Here is a 21,532-nt window from a genome sequence, read left to right on the forward strand (position 1 = left end):
AAACAAATATATTTACAAACTAGATCCTTTTCTTCCTCTGTTCCACAACAGTGGAATAATCTTCCATCAAATCTGAGGAAAGAAAGGAAACTTTTAAAATTCTGGAAAACTTTAAAAACTTGGAGGCCAATATTCGGTAGGCAATTTAGTGGATAAGTTATATGGCTAAAGTTAGCCAGATAACTTGTCCAGTGGAATAAATAACCTGCTGAATATATTTGTTTAAAGTTATCTGGTTACTTATAGCTGGATAATTTTAACCCTAACACTGGCCATTGATTAAATATGGCTGATTAGGCTTAAAGTGTTACGGGACCAGGCTGTGCCCCAGTCCCTCCTCCTACCTTGGGGCCGGCCTGACCCGCACAGAGCACTCCTCGGCCTCATAGGCCCAATCCTCAGCCTGCTGTGGCTCTCCCTGCTCGAGGGATTCGCCACTGACCCGCGCACCTGGGAGCTGGAACCTTAAAGGGACCAGCGTGGGAAATTTGAATGGGACGCTCTGCCTGACGTCAGACGCTGCAGGGTATTTAAACCTTCAAAATAATCAAAAATCCAGCTATATTTTATTTATTTATTTATTTAACATTTTTATATACCGACGTTAAGGTAACATAAGAACATAAGAAAATGCCATACTGGGTCAGACCAAGGGTCCATCAAGCCCAGCATCCTGTTTCCAACAGTGGCCAATCCAGGCCATAAGAACCTGGCAAGTACCCAAAAAGTAAGTCTATTCCATGTAACCATTGCTAATGGCAGTGGCTATTCTCTAAGGGGCGGATTTTAAAAGGAGCGCGAATAGCCTACTTTTGTTTGCGCTCCAGGCGCAAACAAAAGTACGCTGGATTTTACTAGATACACGTGGAGTCGCGCGTATCTGCTAAAAACCTGGATCGGTGCGCGCAAGGCTATGGATTTTGTATAGCCGGCGCGCGCCGAGCCGCGCAGCCTACCCCCGTTCCCTCCAAGGCCGCTCCGAAATCAGAGCGGCCTCGGAGGGAATCTTCTAACACCCTCCCCTCACCTTCCCCTCCCTTCCTCTACCTAACCCACCCGCCCGGCCCTGTCTATACCCCCCCTTACCGTTGTTGGGGGATTTACGCCTCCCAGAGGGAGGCGTAAATCCCCGCGCGCCAGCGGGCCTCCTGCGCGCCAGGCCACGACCTGGGGGCGGGTACGGAGGGCGCGGCCACGCCCCCGGAACGCCCCGGGCCGTAGCCACGCCCCCGTACCCGCCCCCAAAACGCTGCCGACACGCCCCAAAAACGCCGCGACGACCGGGACAGCCCCCCAACACGCCCCCGACACGCCCCCCTCGGAGAACCCCGGGACTTACGCGAGTCCCGGGGCTCTGCGCGCGCCGGTAGGCCTATGTAAAATAGGCTTACCTGCGCGCAGGGCCCTGCTCGCCTAAATCCGCCCGGTTTTGGGCGGATTTAGGCGAGCAGGGCTCTGAAAATCCGCCCCTAAGTGAACTTAATAGCAGGTAATGGACTTCTCCTCCAAGAACTTATCCAATCTTTTTTAAACACAGCTATACTAACTGCACGAACCACATTCTCTGGCAACAAATTCCAGAGTTTAATTGTGCGTTGAGTAAAAAAGAACTTTCTCCGATTAGTTTTAAATTTGCCCCATGCTAACTTCATGGAGTGTCCCCTAGTCTTTCTACTATCCGAAAGAGTAAATAACCGATTCACATCTACCCGTTCTAGAACTCTCATGATTTTAAACACCTCTATCATATCCCCCCTCAGTCGTCTCTTCTCCAAGCTGAAAAGTCTTAACCTCTTTAGTCTTTTCTCATAGGGGAGTTGTTCCATTCCCCTTATCATTTTGGTAGCCCTTCTCTGTACCTTCTCCATCGCAATTATATCTTTTTTGAGATGCGGCGACCAGAATTGTACACAGTATTCAAGGTGCGGTCTCACCATGGAGCGATACAGAGGCATTATGACATTTTCCGTTTTATTCATCATTCCTTTTCTAATAATTCCCAACATTCTGTTTGCTTTTTTGACTGCCGCAGCACACTGAACCGACGATTTCAATGTGTTACCCACTATGACACCTAGATCTCTTTCTTGGGTTGTAGCACCTAAAATGGAACCCAACATCGTGTAATTATAGCATGGGTTATTTTTCCCTATATGCATCACCTTGCACTTATCCACATTAAATTTCATCTGCCATTTGGATGCCCAATTTTCCAGTCTCACAAGGTCTTCCTGCAATTTATCACAATCTGCTTGTGATTTAACTACTCTGAACAATTTTGTGTCATCTGCAAATTTGATTATCTCACTCGTTGTATTTCTTTCCAGATCATTTATAAATATATTGAACAGTAAGGGTCCCAATACAGATCCCTGAGGCACTCCACTGTCCACTCCCTTCCACTGAGAAAATTGCCCATTTAATCCTACTCTCTGTTTCCTGTTTTTTAGCCAGTTTGCAATCCACAAAAGGACATCGCCACCTATCCCATGACTTTTTACTTTTCCTAGAAGCCTCTCATGAGGAACTTTGTCAAACGCCTTCTGAAAATCCAAGTATACTATATCTACCGGTTCACCTTTATCCACATGTTTATTCACTCCTTCAAAAAAGTGAAGCAGATTTGTGAGGCAAGACTTGCCCTGAGTAAAGCCATGCTGACTTTGTTCCATTAAACCATGTCTTTCTATATGTTCTGTGATTTTGATGTTTAGAACACTTTCCACTATTTTTCCTGGCACTGAAGTCAGGCTAACCGGTCTGTAGTTTCCCGGATCGCCCCTGAAGCCCTTTTTAAATATTGGGGTTACATTTGCTATCCTCCAGTCTTCAGGTACAATGGATGATTTTAATGATAAGTTACAAATTTTTACTAATAGGTCTGAAATTTCATTTTTTAGTTCCTTCAGAACTCTGGGGTGTATACCATCCGGTCCAGGTGATTTACTACTCTTCAGTTTGTCAATCAGGCCTACCACATCTTCTAGGTTCACCGTGATTTGATTCAGTCCATCTGAATCATTACCCATGAAAACCTTCTCCATTACGGGTACCTCCCCAACATCCTCTTCAGTAAACACCGAAGCAAAGAAATCATTTAATCTTTCCGCGATGGCCTTATCTTCTCTAAGTGTCCCTTTAACCCCTCGATCATCTAACGGTCCAACTGACTCCGTCACAGGCTTTCTGCTTCGGATATATTTAAAAAGTTTTTACTGTGAGTTTTTGCCTCTACAGCCAACTTCTTTTCAAATTCTCTCTTAGCCTGTCTTATCAATGTCTTACATTTAACTTGCCAATGTTTATGCTTTATCCTATTTTCTTCTGTTGGATCCTTCTTCCAATTTTTGAATGAAGATCTTTTGGCTAAAATAGCTTCTTTCACCTCCCCTTTTAACCATGCCGGTAATCGTTTTGCCTTCTTTCCACCTTTCTTAATGTGTGGAATACATCTGGACTGTGCTTCTAGAATGGTATTTTTTAACAATGACCACGCCTCTTGGACATTTTTTACTTTTGTAGCTGCTCCTTTCAGTTTTTTTCTAACAATTTTTCTCATTTTATCAAAGTTTCCCTTTTGAAAGTTTAGCACGAGAGCCTTGGATTTGCACACTGTTCCTTTTCCAGTCATTAAATCAAATTTGATCATATTATGATCACTATTGCCAAGCGGCCCCACCACCGTTACCTCTCTCACCAAGTCCTGTGCTCCACTGAGAATTAGATCTAAAATTGCTCCCTCTCTCGTCGGTTCCTGAACCAATTGCTCCATAAAGCTATCATTTATTCCATCCAGGAATGTTATCTCTCTAGCGTGACCCGATGATACATTTACCCAGTCTATATTGGGGTAATTGAAGTCTCCCATTATTACTGCACTACCAATTTGGTTAGCTTCCCTAATTTCTCTTAGCATTTCACTGTCCATCTCACCATCTTGACCAGGTGGACGGTAGTATACCCCTATCACTGTAGTCTTCCCTGATACACAAGGGATTTCTACCCATAAAGATTCAGTTTTGTATTTAGTCTCATGCAGGATGTTTATCCTGTTGGACTCTATGCCATCCCGGACATAAAGCGCCACACCTCCTCCCGACTGCTCCTCTCTGTCATTGCGATATAATTTGTAGGGATGTGAATCGTTTTTTGACGATTTAAAATATCGTCCGATATATTTTAAATCGTCAAAAATCGTTAGGGCCACGATACAATACCAATTCCCCCGATTTATCGTCAAAAAATCGTAAATTGGGGGAAGAGGGAGGGCAGGAAAACCGGCACACTAAAACCCCCTAAAACCCACCCCCGACCCTTTAAATTAAATCCCCCCCCCCCCCGAACCCCCCCCCCCAAATGCCTTAAATTACCCGGGGGTCCAGCGGCACACTAAAACACCCTAAAACCCACCCCCGGCACACTAAAACCCCCTAAAACCCACCCCGACCCTTTAAATTAAATCCCCCACCCCAAATGCCTTAAATTACCTGGGGGTCCGTAGCGGCGGTCCGTAGCTTAAATTACCCCCGGGTCCGTAGCTAAATCGGGGGAAGGGGGAGAGCAGGAAATCCGGCACAGTAAATCGTGGTGTCTTCAGCCGGCGCCATTTTGCAAAATGGCCGCCGCAAAATGGCGGCGGCCATAGACCAATACGATTCGACGCAGGAGGTCGTTCCGGACCCCCGCTGGACTTTTGGCAAGTCTTGTGGGGGTCAGGAGGCCCCCCCAAGCTGGCCAAAAGTTTCTGGGGGTCCAGCGGGGGCCCCTGGAGCGATCTCCTGCCGCGAATCGTTTTCCGTACGGAAAATGGCGCCGGCAGGAGATCGACTGCAGGAGGTCGTTCAGCGAGGGTTCATGATTTTAACGATTTTTCACGATAATCTAAACACCCAAACAGCGACGATACGATTCCCTCCCCCTCCCAGCCGAAATCGATCGTTAAGACGATCGAGGACACGATTCACATCTCTAATAATTTGTACCCCGGTATAGTACTGTCCCATTGGTTATCCTCTTTCCACCATGTCTCTGCGATGCCAATTAAGTCTATGTCATCATTTACTGCTATATATTCTAATTCTCCCATCTTACTTCTTAGACTTCTGGCATTAGCATACAAACATTTCAAAGTTTGTTTTTTGTTTGTATTTTTATTCTGCTTTTTAATTGATAGGGATAAGTTAGAATTTTTTAGCTCAGGTGAGTTTTTAGTTACAGGCACTTGGACTACTTTTCTAATTATTGGAACCTCACTGTCGGGATGCCCTAATTCTAATGCATCATTAGTATCCTTTAAAGATACATCTCTCCGAACCATGCGCTGCTGAGCGACTGTCGGCTTTCCCCTTTGTTCTAGTTTAAAAGCTGCTCTATCTCCTTTTTAAAGGTTAGCGCCAGCAGTCTGGTTCCACCCTGGTTAAGGTGGAGCCCATCCCTTCGGAAGAGACTCCCCCTTCCCCAAAAGGTTCCCCAGTTCCTAACAAAACTGAATCCCTCTTCCTTGCACCATCGTTTCATCCACGCATTGAGACTCCGGAGCTCTGCCTGCCTCTGGTGACCTGCGCGTGGAACAGGGAGCATTTCAGAGAATGCTACCCTGGAGGTTCTGGATTTAATCTTTCTACCTAAGAGCCTAAATTTGGCTTCCAGAACCTCCCTCCCACATTTTCCTATGTCGTTGGTGCCCACGTGTACCACGACAGCCGGCTCCTCCCCAGCACTGTCTAAAATCCTATCTAGGTGACGCGTAAGGTCCGCCACCTTCGCACCAGGTAGGCATGTTACCAGGCGATCCTCACGCCCACCCGCCACCCAGCTATCTACATTCCTAATAATCGAATCACCAACTATGACGGCTGACCTAACCCTTCCCTCCTGGGCAGTAGGCCTTGGGGAGATATCCTCAGTGCGAAAGGACAATGCATCACCTAGAGAGCAGGTCCTTGCTACAGGATCCTTTCCTGCTACACCTGGTTGGTGCTCTCCCATTATGAGACCTTCTTCCTCCAAGGCAGCACCAGGGCTGCCAGTCTGAAGTTGGGACTGGACTACTATGTCCCTGAAGGTCTCATCTATATACCTCTCTGTCTCCCTCAGCTCCTCCAGGTCTGCCACTCTAGCCTCCAGAGATCGGACTCGTTCTCTGAGAGCCAGGAGCTCTTTGCATCGCATGCACATGTACAACTTCTCACCGGTGGGTAAAAAATCATACATGTGACACTCGATGCAAAAGACTGGGAAGCCACCCTCTTGCTGCTGGACTGCTGCCTTCATCTCAATTTTGATCAGTTCCTAGTTAAGTTTTAGGTTGCTATGGGAGTAGGAATGTGTCTAAGTTCCTTTAAATGTATTAGTGAATTCACTATATGTCTGGTAGTGGCCTACTGGGGTCTGATCGAATTCTCAATAAAGTTTTTGTTGATGGGTTTTTTTTTTTTTTTGTGCAAGTGGCACCTGCCTATAAATTAAGGGATGAGCTTGGGGTGGGTGGGCAAGGGGTGGGAGGGTTGGGAATTACAAACAGTCTAACTTTAGTTAGTCAGCCTGAGTGACTCACAGCTTTCTTGATTAACAAATGTTGGTCCCTATTCAAACCCAATCACACTACCTCAACACCTTTCCAAGGTGAGTAACTGAGCTGAACTACAACTTTTTTACTTTGGTATATACTGCTCCTAGCTTATTTCTGGCTTCTGGCTACTTTTTGGTGGTTTTTTTTTTTTTTTTTTCAATACAATGCACTCAGTTATTATTAAATAAAACACTTAGCTCTTTAAAAGTCTGGAGGACACTTTAATAGTCAGGCAGACTTTTAAAAAATAAACACACTACCTACTGCTACCTTATTGACTGACTAAATACAAACAGTCTAACTTGTGTATTCACTGCCTGACTATTAAAGGCACAAACACACAAACACACTAAATAATATTCCCAAATAGTTAACTTTGCCCCAATACTTTTAAAAAAGTCAATGTCTATGTCCCAAGCAAAAACTTACTGATTCCTTTCAGCCACCAACAAGGTGATCCTCTCCTCTCAGTGTTTCCACTGGAATGTTACCAATGTTACCAATCACTTCGGTTTACATAGAACTTAGAAATGACTTAACACAAATGTCTTACAGAGAACAGAGAAACTTATATGTAGAACTCAAATATGACTTGCTTACTTGCAACCGTCATACGTAGCCTCAGTAGAATAATGGCTTATAGTGTCAAGCCCATGAAACTCTGGGCTTGAATAATCATAGGTTGCTGTAAGTTTTAGGGCGCAAGCACTGTGTAAATACTACAAATGTTTGCACTTATCGCTTTCCACCAGACGGCAGGTAATGTCTTACATCCTGAAGTGCACGCTCCAACACGGCAGTGTTTCGGAGTGTTCGACTCCTTCCTCAGGGAACTTCAGGGAGGTAGTATACTGGTGTGATTTGTGAAATAATGATTATGGTCAATCAAGGAGCGGTGAAAACCACTGGCTGAAATAGGTGCACCAAAAATGAGCAGCCTTGCTGAGGTTCATGCAAGCTGCAAGGTATTTAAACCTTGCAGCTTGTCCAGGACGGGGCTTTGCAACAAGGTTCCTCGGTTTATCTGAGTCTGTAGTTGCCGCTTCAGATCCTGGATCATCTCTTGTGTCTTCTGGCTTTGACCCTGCTGCGTCTTCTGACTTTTCTTCAGCCTCTGCCCCTGGTTCTGGTATTGACGTCTGACTTCTGGCTTTACCCGGCTTCATCTTCCGACTTTGTCTCCAGCTTCCGTTCCTGGCTTGGTATTGTATTCTGACCTCTGGCTCCCGACCCGGCTCCTTCCCATGACTCTGTCTTCTGCTTTCGTCCCTGGCTTTTGTTTGGATCTCTGACTTCTGGCTTCCGACCCGGCTTCGCTCTTGGACTCCGACTTTGGCTTCTTCATCACCTCAGGTACCCGATACATGCTGGCCCAGAGGGTTCTCCTAAGTCTCAGCGGCTCGGGCTCTTAAGGGCTCCTCCTGGGGGAGCCGCGGACTTCTGAGGGTGAAGACTCTCCAGTTACCTGGGCCCAGATGTCCTTTGACCATCTCTTCAGCCGCCACTCGGATCCTTGGTCGCATAGGATCCCACCTAAGTCCAAGAGGTCCGGGTCCCTATGGGCTCCTCCTGGAGGGATCTCGGACTTTCAGTGGTGAAGTCCCTTCTGTGCCGCCTCCTGGCTGTGACGCTTGCTGTGGTCCTCCACAGCATACCATCCACCGTCCCAGCCGGCCCAAGGGTCCACGACCGTAACATAAAGTTATCCAGCCTTGTGTGGCCAGATTACTCGCCCCTTACCTAGATATCTTCAGAGACATACGGATACATAGCGCATCTTAGAAAATAAAAAAAAGCTTCAAGTGCCCGATGCCCATCCCCCTTCCATCTCGTCTCTACCCCCCTCCTCTGCTGTCCCAGAAAATGTGCCCCAATCTAAAAGACAAGCTAAAGCTAGAAAAGACTGCACAGTACGCTTGCAGTGTTATTACCTAAATAATGCTGGAAGCAACCGGGATCACACAGCAGAGAGATCCTGGCAGGAAGAGGGGGCAGATGTACAAGGTAAAGGGTGGGTGAGAGGGTGTCTGCCTGGGAGAGGGTTTCGCTGTTTGGTTTTTAATATGTGTGTGTGGGGATGGGGGGGGGGGGGGAAGCCCAGGCCAGGGGTGCTCTTTTAAACTAAAGCTTGTCTTTTAGATTTGGGGGAGGGGGGGCATATCTCTGAATATATCCTCGTAAGTAGCGAGTTATTCGGCCATATGAGGCCGGATAACATAAGACCTGCTTCTGAGCAGGTCTAAAGTTATTTGGCTAACTTTGGCCTGGATTCATCATTCATCGCTGATGGTTGATGAATGGTGCTTTACATCAATGATCATAATTTATTATAAGATTTGGAGGGTGGTTGAAATCTGTTAATTGTTTTTATGTGTTTTTTAAATGGATTATGTCTTTCAGCTATGTTGTGCATCACTTAGAAAGATTGTATCAGTTAAGAGATTAACACATGATTTTAAGTAAATAAACAATTTAATATTAAAAAAGCAATTATACAAAGAGTAAACATAGATAAATTAAATACAAAGAAAGAGAACATTTCTAAGCAATGAAGACAAATATTAAGACCTTTTTTTAAAGCCCAGTTAAAGGCCTATTTATCCGGATCACATAATATCCAAAAGTGTATTTATAAGTTTACTCTGGAGCAACAAAGTAGATGAGGGGAGCAGGCATGAGGCTCTATGAAATGAAGACAAGACAAGAAGACATAGCTGTAAAGCTATGACCACAAATATTCATAGTCTCTACAGAATAAAATTCCAGATCTCCAAGACCTAATAGTGTAGCCAGACCTAGAAATTGTTGATATCCTGGAGATAGGAATGTAATATAGCCATACAAGTTTGTAATCTATTTAGGAAGGATGTCAAAAAAGGGAAAGAGTTAGCTCTTTATATAAAACAAAAAACTAATAGTAATAGCAAAGCAGCTGAAATGTTGGGGACATGGGGAAAGAAAGCACTATGAGCCATATTGGACAGTACAAATGGAATTCCCATCTACACTGGTATACTCCATAGACCTTCAGTCGAGGCACAGAAACTGAATGAAGATCTTTTGGAAGACATCCAAAAGGTAGAAATGAAGGAGGATGTGGTGTTGGTGGGAGATTCTATCCTGCAGTTTTGGGCATGCTCTCTGTGCATTCAGTTACAAAGATAGAGAGAGATCCTGGAGTCCCTTCACGGTGCTGTCTCCATAAATGTAATCCACAAATGAAGGGGGTGAGACTGGACAAGATACTTATGAACGGTTTCTAATGTCCAGGTAGGCAGCCACTTTGGATCAGACTGTTGTCGAAGGAAGGTGGTGCAGAAATGTAATGTAACATATCATCAGACTGCATGATTTGGAATAGCAGTCAAAGAAAGGAGTCACACAAAGCTCCAAGGCTTGGATTCCAACATTAGTAAAATGGGGAAGTATCTTAAGGAGGTGCTGGCAGGGAAGTTATAATGGGCAAGAAATCTTCATGATAGAACAATAAATAAGTTAGAGGTAAAAGAAACTGGTATGGTTTTCCAAAGGGACGGTTGAAAAAGAGGCAAAAAATGATTAACATTCAAGAAGAACAAAATATCTCAAAAAGAACAGCAGAGGGAAAGATATTTGGAAAGCTGAAATAAGGAGTGAAAGTTGACAGGATGGTGAAGGCAAAAGTGTAAGGAAGGACAGAGAAGACAGTAGAGGAAGGTTAGAAGACTTTCTAAATATATGTCATTAAAAGGAGAGTGTGCAGAAGTGGGATTGTAAGGCTGAAAGGAGGGTGCAGAGAAAGCAGAAACGCTAAACACAACTTCTGTTCAGTATTCACTGAACAAGGGGCTGGAGATGGACTGATGACTGTTGGCATAGACAGGTAGGGATTTAATAAGCATCAAGCTGCAGTCTGCATTCTGCCCTCTTCCTCCTCCCCCTAGCAGAGCACAGAAATTAACACCTTTTTTTACCTTATATATGTGATCCGAATGGTTTGTCTCAGAATAAAGATTTATTGTAAGGAATTTGGTTACTAGAACAAACACTAACCACTTAGTGATCTTAGAAACTTAAAATGAATCCTTAAGCATAGAATGCACTTATAGAGAATAGCTCAATAGGTTATGAATAAATTAGCAGAAACATACCACATGCTTATAATTTATAAACAATGCTAACCGACAAGACCCCAGGCAGGAACAGGAACTGAAGCACAGTCTCAGCACTTTGAAGATTATCCGTCTCTGAGCTGTGAGTGAAGCTGGAGGTCCAGAAGGTTATCTGTCACTGCGGAGCGAGCAGGCTGTGAGTCTCCACACCTGGAGGAAGGGCAGAGGACTCCCCTAGTTCCTTGAGCAGAACCAGGCAAGTTCAAGTCTGGCTGAAGCAGCAGGGCTTGCGATGCTCTTCCAAGAAATGCTCCAGGACCCTGGATTCTGTCCATCAGCTTGGTTGCACAGCAGGGCGAGGGTGATGGCTCGGAGAGCTTCTTGCTGGAGTAAATGGGATCTTCTTGTCTGAGTCCCAAGCCCCTCTTCCCAACTGCTTTTAAGTGACAGCATATGCATATTATTCAGAAACTTCATGCATATGAAAAACAGGGAACCTTAAGGTCTGTCTCCTCTCAATACGCTCAGCAGGCCAGTATTGTCTTTTCCGTTCTCTGATTGCTGAGAGAAGATTTCATTCTTTAACAGAGGCTTAGACAAACAATGGCTTGGCACAGGAGATGAGTCTGTCACCTAGTGCAACTTTTATCAGAAGTTCAGCATCTCTGTATTTCTGAAATACAGGCCAGGGTCCAAATGTGAAGGAAAGGTTCATTTTGCTGTACGGACAATGGTGAAACTCATGGTTTTTATTCCTACAGATATTTATGGTAGCGGAGTAAATGCCACATCACTTACAGAAGAACGAGTTTACGTGAAGCTAGCAAAATTGCAACTGAAGAAACCTATTGGGCTAGACGGAATATCACCTAAAAAATTAAGGGAGCTCCTCGAGCATCTGGCAGGTCCACTGAATGATCAGTAGAAAGAGTATAGACGGGCTGCTGGCTCCACTGCAGTCCGTGAAGCGATGGTGGGTTGTAATGGCAACCTGCAAGAAACCCTAGTAATCACCATGGATTGCTTGAACATTAGAGACTAGCACAGTAGTCCAACTACATATTTATACCTCTAGAGTATCTACTAGCATCCGATTTTGTTAAACAGTTTGCGTCCCTGTTTTTTAAAATGAATCCTTTCCCCAATTTCAATTCCAACATACACTTCACTCTCACATCCTCAGTAAACCCAACCAATCTTGTGCAATGTCCAGAACGTATCATCGGTTTATCCATATTAAAGGAAATTCAAAGCAATAAGTAGACATGCCACAAGCAAACAGTAGAAGGATATACAGGAGACAAGTTACATGAAAAAAGTATTAGCATGCTATGGTCGAAAATCAAAATTACATCCAATTTACCTCCCCTTCCCCAAGCCTCTGTAGTTGATTTGCTTGAAATAAAGATGACATTTTGTTGATATTGGACTCTGGAGATTGATTATTTTGTGAGTAAACATCAGGTCACGTGGCTTTGGTTTGCTTACTTTGGCCAGGATTCCTCTGTCATTATACAACAGTGGTGTTGCACAGCTGGAGTTGTGTCTGCACTGCTATATAATGAATATAAACAGCTGCAATGGAATCATTCTGATATCCAAGGGCAAGTCTGTTAAACTTCTAAGTCAATTTTGCTCCAGTGTTAAAAAAAAAAAAGGTTCTATATTTATCAATCATAATATCTCAGTATTTTCTTATGGGAAAAATAGTACTGGAGCATTTTTTTTTTGCGCTGAAGCAAAAGCTAAATACATGCTGCCCCTGGGGTCCAGTCTAATATCAACCAATTTAAACATGCAGGCAACGCTTACATTAAACATCTCTGGAATACTTCTTTCCAGTGACATGAAAATTACCATTAATAACATTTAATGCTTGGTTTTGCCAACTGCATAGTGGAAATGATCACACATTACTTTTGTGTTTTCATTAATAATATATAATTATAAGCAAGTTTAAAATATCTGCTCGTCAGTGTTAATTTAGCTGTGATGATAATGAAAATATTTGTCACTGAAAGCATTGCGATTTTGTTCACTTGCAATGATTGCTAACGTATAATTCTCTCTTGCAGGTAGAATGGAGAAGAAGGCAGCATTAATGAAGAGCATACAACAGCAGCGGTCAAATGCATTTATTGGTAATATTGGGTAATGAGGAAAGAAAATTCACTTTCTGAAGATCACACTTCCAGTCTCACAAACCACATTTTTCCAATCTGTTGATCAATTGTTATATGAAAGAGTCCAATTCCATACAAAAAGTTATTGTCAAAATAAACACTGAAGATTTGCTGTGTGCGGCCTCTACGCACGGCTTACTGCACAGCGAAAATAGAAATCATAGCTCAAGATGTGTTCTTTCTGCAGTCGATAATTAGCTTGCAGCATTAGACAATGCCTGTGATACTACCTAATGAAGTATCATAAAGACCTCTTAGCTCATTTAATCTCTCCTATTTCCGCTGCCTTCTGTGTCACCGCAGTGTCTATTTAATTTCTGGTCATCTTCCTCATTTGCTCTGAGCTCAAAGAGTGGGCAGTAGAGGACAGGAAGAACCTACCTACAAATTATGCAGTGACAGAATTCAAGCACGTTTGGAGAGGAAGTCCAAGAGAGGAAGGTCACTGGATATTGAGTAAGGCCTGCGGTGTCACAGTAAGTAGGGGAAAAAGGGCAAACAGGGTAAGCTAAGAGGTCATCATCTGCTAACAACTACTGTGTTTCTAGTTAGTTGGCAGGATCACAATCATCATTTGATCAGGTTATGTGGGTTTGTCATTTATTCCGAGCAACAGATAGTTCAGTGTTAAGGTGTTGTGTGCTCACTTTGCTTAAAGGTAGAGAGGCACTACAATATTAAAAGGACTAATTTTGTCTAGACTAGTAATAGACTAGAAGAGACTAGCAATTAATGAGTAGATCTAAATTATTAACCAACTGAGAACACTAAAATTCATGTAATTTGCATCAGGGAGACTAAGGCAGTAACTACAGTAAAAATCTGTGGCTTAATTGGCACTGCTACTCATCCATTACACAATAATTGCTAAATAACTACAAAAATACATCACATACTCTTCATTACTATTGCAATTAGCAAAGGGTTTTCTATCATTTCCTTGTGCATCAGTGTTTTAAGAAAAGGCCTATAGCTCTAAATACTTACCAGGACTGTGGTTACAATCAGTGATCGGTTAGATAATGAATCTGTGATGTTAGCTGGCTTTCCTTTTTGATTCTCTGTCATGTTCAGGCCACTGGCTGGATCCCATGTTCCAATCTATAGAACAGAATGAATACCTTGTCAGTTCTCTATCATCTCTTTCATTATACTTGAGAGAGAGAGAGAGCAAACAAAGGCTCTCCAAAAGTCAGGGCTTCTGATGCTTGCTATTGACCTCTAGTGCATTGCTGGCTTTCATTACATTACAGTTTACTGTACTTGTTTAAAGTATGATTCATAGAGTTAGAAAGTGAGTCCAGCAATCTGTGACATTAAGGGGGGGAAATGATGCATGGCATTACTAGAGTTACTCCATTTAAAACATAATCCTCCAAATTAAAGCACATTGGTAATAACTTGACTAACTCTTCCTGGAAATAAATTTTCCCCTTCTACTCTATAAGAGGTGACCAAAAATGGAATGAAGGCTGAACGTGCCATAAGTTGGCTTTGAGAATTCTCAGTTAATTGGCTGAATATGCACACAAATTACCTTCCGCCAAGTTACACCTGCTGCAAGCAGGGCACAACTTGTGTGGGTAATGTTCGTACTGTTTTCTAATAAAAATGTATACTCGCCTAAGCCACAACTCTGCCCCTCAGAACGCTGTCTCTTATTACATGTAAGAGTACACGTGAAACTATGTTAAGTGGCCTACTTTTGTGTGTGTTGTACCCAGGTCGATTTATAAAACAGTCATTGATGGATTAAAAAATTTTCCCCTAAACATTGTATTCTTCTTTCTGTCATCATCAACCTGGCCTGAAAGATTGCTGAGTTGAAATGTAAGACTAATGTGAGTTGCAGAATATCCTGGCCATCCCACAGAAATGCTCCTCTATCTTAAGGGTACTGGTTGAGTAAAAATCTGTACCTCTCCTACCATCACCACTGGCATCGAGGCTAGGTACAATGGAGGACTCTATCAGGAGGCAGAGGAGAAACGAGATCATGACCTCTGCCTCCATTGGTACCTGAGACAGAGCTTGAGTCTGGCTGTAGCCTAAGGAGAAGTTGCCTGATGAGGGCAATAGGAAGTCTCATCTCTGGGCACATGCTGTTGTGTTCTAGGTGGCAATGTGCCAGTTGTTTAGGTATAACGAGGCCGCATCCCAGAGATAATCACATGGTCTGAACAGAAGCAGTGAATTTCTTTATAATTTCCCAGGGCACCCTCTAGTGAACTCTAACCTTTGCTGACACAAATTCTGGTTGAACGGTACACAATGAACATCTTCCCCCTTTTCTATTGAGAACATTTTCATATATTAAGAAAAAAAAATGAGAATTTTATCCTTTGCAGATAGAGAGAAGAGTGTGTGGCCCTCCCTCCTGGGGTAGGCCCAAGTTGGGGGTTACATTTATTAAGACGGCCTCTGACTGAACATTGCACGCAAACATTAAACTCTGCATCGCATATGCTGTCTGGTTTTCTTTGTCCTCCAATTGATGCTCTGTGGTGACCTCTAACAGAGGTTTGATTACACTATCTTGGGCAGCCTAACATAGACTCCCGCTGCCTTCCAGCACGCCCTTAGCTGGGCCTGTCTACCATACCATGTAGCCTGTGTTGGGGCACAGAGACAGCTGCATTAATTTGTTTTGAACATAATGTCTTTCAAAGACAATGCTTAATGTTTATTCTCTGCTAAGATTCTGTTAATAGCTGCTCTAGTCTGCTTACAATGTATTTATTATGTAAATGTGGAGGTGAATGACTTTCTTCTGGCTTTTTCTTGTTCCCTCCTTTTCTTCACCAGCCAGCAATCCTACCTGTCCCTCCTCTCCACTGCTCCTCTTTCCACAAGCAAGCAACAAACACTGTAAAAAAAAAAACCCCAAAAAACCCAAACTGGACCATGCTCAGTAGCTCTATGGAGACAACAACTCCTGAACTCAGGCACCTAAGGTATACTGCTGCTGGATGCTGAGCTGGCTAGAAGATCACCTGACTTTACCTGGTTGTATAAGAGACTACTGTTTTTGCTAAAATTCCAGAACTGGAAGTTTTGGATTGGTTTTGTTTAATAAATACATGCATTTTGGGGGGATTTAAATTTGAAGCAGAATTTTTGCTTCTTTTTGCTTCTAACCCAAGCCATCTGTGATACAGTCACTTTCTTCTTTACAAGTACTGATGCTGGTAGAACATAGTTAGAAAGGTCCACCACATCATATTTATTGATTTATTTATAAAATTTTTATCCCCGCTGATCCTCAAATCTCAGCCAAAAACAGAAAATACAATTAATACCAGAATCAAATCCAAAAAATGGTAAAGACCATCCAATACGGGCCTTGATATTTTTGCAGATTACAAATAAAAATGTCCAAATGGTCTCTGGGATCATGGTTATTTACTCTTATTGTTATAACAGGTATCATTTTTAGTTATTATTCCTCCCAATTATTATGAGCACCATGATTAAACTCTTTAGTTGGTCTGAATGCCTTATGTGTAGCTGAAGTCTCACTAGATCTTGCCTGCCTGTGATGTCAATGTAGTGACAGTGTATTAAGGAGGAGCACTACACACTATTGAGAGGGGTGATGTAAGGGTAAAAACTCCTGCACGCATGTGATGCATGGGGGCTGTAAGTAGAAGGTTAGAAGAACTGGAGTCCTGTTGGAGGGTGGCTATCACTTCAAAGAATAGCACTAGGCAGCCATTCCTTTAACACAGAAGGCTCAGAAAGGAAGGATTCACCAGCATAGAAGGAGTCCCTGGGGTTCACAGGCTGTAAAGGAGAAGAGGATCCTGGAAGCTGGGAGTTGACAGAGGAGAAGCATCCTGCCTGTGGAAGTCTACCAGAGTGAAGTTGATATCTCTGAGGAGAAAGCAGAGTTGCGTCCTAGTAACAGATGTTCTTAGAAGACAGCAGGATGTTAGTCCTCACACATGGGTGACATCATCAGATGGAGCCCGATTCAGAACTTTGATCTCAAAAATTCTAGAACTTTCAAACATGCCCTACTGAGCATGTGCAGTTGTAATTATCACCCTGCCCCCTAGGCAGATTCCCTCAGTCCATGATATAGCTCATACATGGAAAAACCAACTCCCAGAGGAGGTGGGGGGTTTTGTGAGGACTAACATCCTGCTGACCTTGGAGAATACCTGTTACAGGTAAGCAACTCTGCTTTCTCTGAGGATAAGCAGGATGGCAGTCCTCACATCTGGGTGATTCCCAAGCTATAGGTTGTCTGAACAGGACAGAGCATAAAACCACATACCACCTCTCTCCCTTTTGTGGCAGCTAATCCACGAAGGGGTTCAGGCAGGAAAAGAGTTGGGTTTTATAAAGAGAAAACCACAGAAAAGACTGGAATACAAAACCCCATTATGTAGCAGAGGCTCCTAAGACAGGGGAGTGATGCGAATGCTAGCGAGAAATATATTCCACATCTTGGAAAACCTTACAAGCAGGGTTTTGGGTCAGTAAACCCTGACAATGACAGTAGGTCTAGAACCTCCTGGATATAGAAAACATCTAGAGATATAAACAAGAGAAGAACTTTGGAAGAAGACTGCATATTCGGTGTTACAAGACAACTGAAAAATCAACTGGAGCCCGAGAGCTTACATAAAGAAACTACAGTCCACTAGCATCTGAAGGACAGAATGCATCTACTGAACTGTGCTCCTTGTTTGGCTGATAGGCATAAACCCAAGCAACACTTGGAAGAATAATTAGAAATAAAGGCAGGGTCTGTGAAAGACCTTACATGGCAAATACCAGACATAGATGACCATGCAGGACAGCATCAAGAGTTTCAGGGGATAAACGACAATCACTGAATGAGATCGCTAGCCCAAACCCCAGAGGAGGGAGATAAGTTAGGCCTGAAGTTCACCCACACTGCACCCTGTCAAGGGAAGGGCTAAGTATCCATATTGTCTACAAGATAGTTCAGGTGAGAAGGAAGGCACTTTAGACAACCCAGTGAAGTGAGAAAAGCTAAAGGCAGTACTGGCCAGAACTTGGCAAAAATATAGGGGAAAAGTGGTGAATCGTTCCCTACAGGTATACACTAAGATATACCACAAATGCCCTAGCTTTTCTTGCCATCCCCTCGACATTCTAATTGGAAGCTGGAAGAAGTGAAGAATGCAAGGAGGCAGACTGCTGGACTCCAGGGGTAAGAACAAGTCACTAGGTTGATATCTCAACCCAAGCGAATAACTCACTGTTGATTCCAGTAGGGTGTTACCCACTGAGACAGAGCCCTTAGCCTGCTTGGAACAGCTGAAACTGAAAGCGAATCCCCTAGGGAAGAAATCCAGAAACACTCCACCAAGAGACAGGAAGCCGGGATGCCGCAAGTACAAACCACTGTAGAACAGGATTTCTTCACCGGCCTAGAAACCCTAAGGGTATCAAGGCAGGGTCAGTGTGATCTCAGAACTGTTGCAGGGTCCCTCATCTCCCAACACACCCTCAGCCATGGATATGGTGATAGCTTGAAAGGCATATTTGCCAATTAGATGGACTAGAAACCTCCTCATTGAGGTAGGGTTCCGCAAGCGAAAATGACTGGCAATAGTGGTCCTTCATGAAAAATGCCCATTGAGCTCAGCAGGTATCAAAGGTGACTCCTAGACAGGAGAAACATTAATCTTCACTGGGGAACTACCCTGAAGAGGAGACTCCCAGTACAATGGGGAGACTGAATCTGAAATTCTCCTTGGTGAAATAAACCTGCTGTGCCTTAGGACGACCTAAGAAGAGTGATACTGCCATACCAGTTCTCGGATCCCACAAGGAAGAGAGAGTGACTGCAAGTCAGAAGCAGTGACATCCCTTCTTCAGGAAATGGAGGACGAGGGATACCCATTGTAGTGGGGGGGGGGGACGGGGGACTCATAAGGGTCACCCTGGAAACCCAGTCTTATCTCTCCTTTCTGAAGAGACAGGAAAGCAACAGGAATCGGGGCTTCCTGATCTGAAAAAACCTTCCGACTCTCCAGGTGAGAGTTGGGTTACAGTCACTGATCGCTGAGGTTTAGAAGCGACCAAATATGCCAGTTGTAGCCACCCTCATATGGGGTAGGTCACCACAGTAATCAACGGAGAGACCCCAGCAAAAACAGTCCAATGATCACCTCTGCTGTTCCCCAGTCATGGCCTACAAGGAGTTGCACTGATTCAAACGAATCAAGGCTCCAGTTTGGCAATAAACCTGCAAGGGTTAGAACCCCAGGGGCTTCCCCACAAAGGGGATTTCTAACACAGGAGGGATTGAAAAACATAGTCCTCTTCTGAGGAAGGGGAAGACTCCTGACACGACACTCCTGGTATCCATCCCATAGGGTTTCAACCAAGTTCTATGGCTGTGCACATAACCTGTTTTGCTCACCACAAGGGAAACACACCCACACCCATACAGTAGAGGGCAGCTGTAAAAGCACTTTGCCCAATACTCATAAAGTGGTATCCCATCCTATGGATGGCGACACACCCAAGAACCCACTCACTGTGCTTATGGGTAGAATCCCATAGCACAGCACCACCTATTAAGAGTCGGTGGCTGCATGCTGCCAAAAAGCAATCATAGAGTGTGTGAAGGCACTTTCCTTGCCAGTGGTCCCTAGCACCTTATGGTGCAGAACAGATGAGGAGGCTGATACCTTGATGCGATGATTACACAACTCTGGCATGGCTGTATATTACAAAGATAATGAGAATTCCGCCTTCCAGCACCCAAGACGCTTGGAATAGATGACCCCTGCCGAATCTGACTGCATAAGCTGTGCTCCATGTTGCACTAATTCCCAATGCAGCGAATAGGAACAATGTGACAATGGTGTCCCCAGTACCACTGGGGCTCTGATTATGGTGTGGTGGTGGGTGGCGTTCTATCATATCACCCCCATGGTACCCCCTAGTACCTGATAATGCTCCAATAGGCTGAATACAGCCCTTGGAATTGCATCAGCAATGGCTCACTGCTTTTTCCCTCATGGAATGGAAGCAGCAAAGTCCACGGTGACCGATGGTGCCTATGGTACTCTGCAGTAGTGTCCTGTGGCATCCAACTGCGTCCAATGGTGCCCACCGTGGTGATTACACCCATAGGGCCCATAGCGCTCTCGCACTCACCAATGATAGATCACATCAATGGCGCCAAATAATGGTGTACCCAGGGCTTCAACGGCACTTGCCCATGTCTTGATCAGTTCAACGGTACCATCCTCAGAGCCCCAGATGTCCACAGACATCGACAGCCCAGCACCACCAATAGAAACCCCAATGCTCGAAGGCATTGATGGACTGGTGGTACCGAGGATGCAGGCAGAGACTCTGTAGCCCCAACATGGCTGCGACATACCTCATCGATGTCCAAAGGAAACATTGACTGCTGGTGCCATTGACAGTTCCCCTCGGCTAACCTGTATGTCAGAGGTCGTTGATGCTACGAGCTTGATGGCATCCATTGCAAGCAGTTATGGGTGACAATAGCCTTGACAGCAACCCTAGCACTCATTAGCATCAATAATGAATGAAGCCCAATCCCAGCGGCTCAGGGCCCCAAGATCATCGGCATCCATGGTGCCTGATACCCATAGACCAGTGATGGGCAGCATGATTCTTTTCTATTCTATTCTATTCTTGCACCTTCCCAATATGGCTTTCGTAAATCATTGAGTACGGAATCCCTACTTATCTCTCTTACCGACACTATTCTAGCTAACATGGACAAAAAACAACCACATCTCTTGATACTTTTAGATCTCTCTGCGGCCTTTGACACTGTCAACCACTCATCTCTTTTAACAGGTCTGGCAGACATAGGCGTTAAGGGTACAGTTCTCAGCTGGTTCAAGTCCTTCCTGGCAAATAGACAATTTAAGGTAAAAATAAACAACAAAGAATCTCATCCGGTCCCATCCAACCAGGGGGTCCCTCAAGGTTCCTCTCTCTCCCCAACCCTTTTCAACATTTATCTCTTACCTCTCTGTCGACTACTTTCTAAACTAAATCTAACCCACTACCTTTACGCGGATGACATCCAAATACTCATCCCAATCACAGAATCTCTACACAAAACCCTGATTCATTGGAACAATTGCTTGCAACAAATCAATCATCTTCTTGCTAGCCTTAACCTTATTCTTAACAACAACAAAACCGGGATCCTAATCATTAATCAGGACAACAACAACAAGTTGCTAAATCCAGCTAACCCACTCACTGCAACTATTCCTTTATTAAATCACTCTCCGCAGGTACGAGACCTAGGCGTCATTCTAGACAATCAGCTTAACCTTAAAAAATTTATAAGCACCACTACTAAAGACTGTTTCTACAAGCTTCAAGTCCTGAGAAAGCTGAAACCTCTTCTTCATTTCAATGATTTCCGGTTGGTTCTTCAAGCCATTATACTATCAAAAATCGACTATTGCAATTTGCTTCTCTTCGGCCTCCCAATCTCATCCTTCAAACCCCTCCAAATGTTACAAAACTCTGCAGCTAGAATCCTTACAAATACGAATAAAAGAGATCACATCACTCCCATTCTCAAACTCCTCCATTGGCTTCCAATTAAGCAAAGGATTCTTTATAAAGTGCTCACAGTAATTCATAAATCAATTCACAATATATCCCCTCTTCACTTAAGCACCCAACTACGTCTTCATTCT

General features: G+C 44.0%; 1 protein-coding gene across 1 annotated transcript in view; it reads right to left on the reverse strand.

Annotated features, from left to right (window-relative positions):
- The window catches only part of GRIK2 (glutamate ionotropic receptor kainate type subunit 2), a 1,473,996-nt gene that overhangs the window by 608,342 nt on the left and 844,122 nt on the right, over nt 1-21,532 (reverse strand). The window contains exon 9 of the mRNA XM_029595353.1: nt 13,833-13,946. Coding sequence (XP_029451213.1) covers nt 13,833-13,946 — 114 coding nt within the window. The remainder of the gene's footprint in view (nt 1-13,832; nt 13,947-21,532) is intronic.

Source organism: Rhinatrema bivittatum, chromosome 3 (assembly GCF_901001135.1).
Source record: "Rhinatrema bivittatum chromosome 3, aRhiBiv1.1, whole genome shotgun sequence".
Taxonomy (NCBI): Eukaryota; Metazoa; Chordata; class Amphibia; order Gymnophiona; family Rhinatrematidae; genus Rhinatrema; species Rhinatrema bivittatum.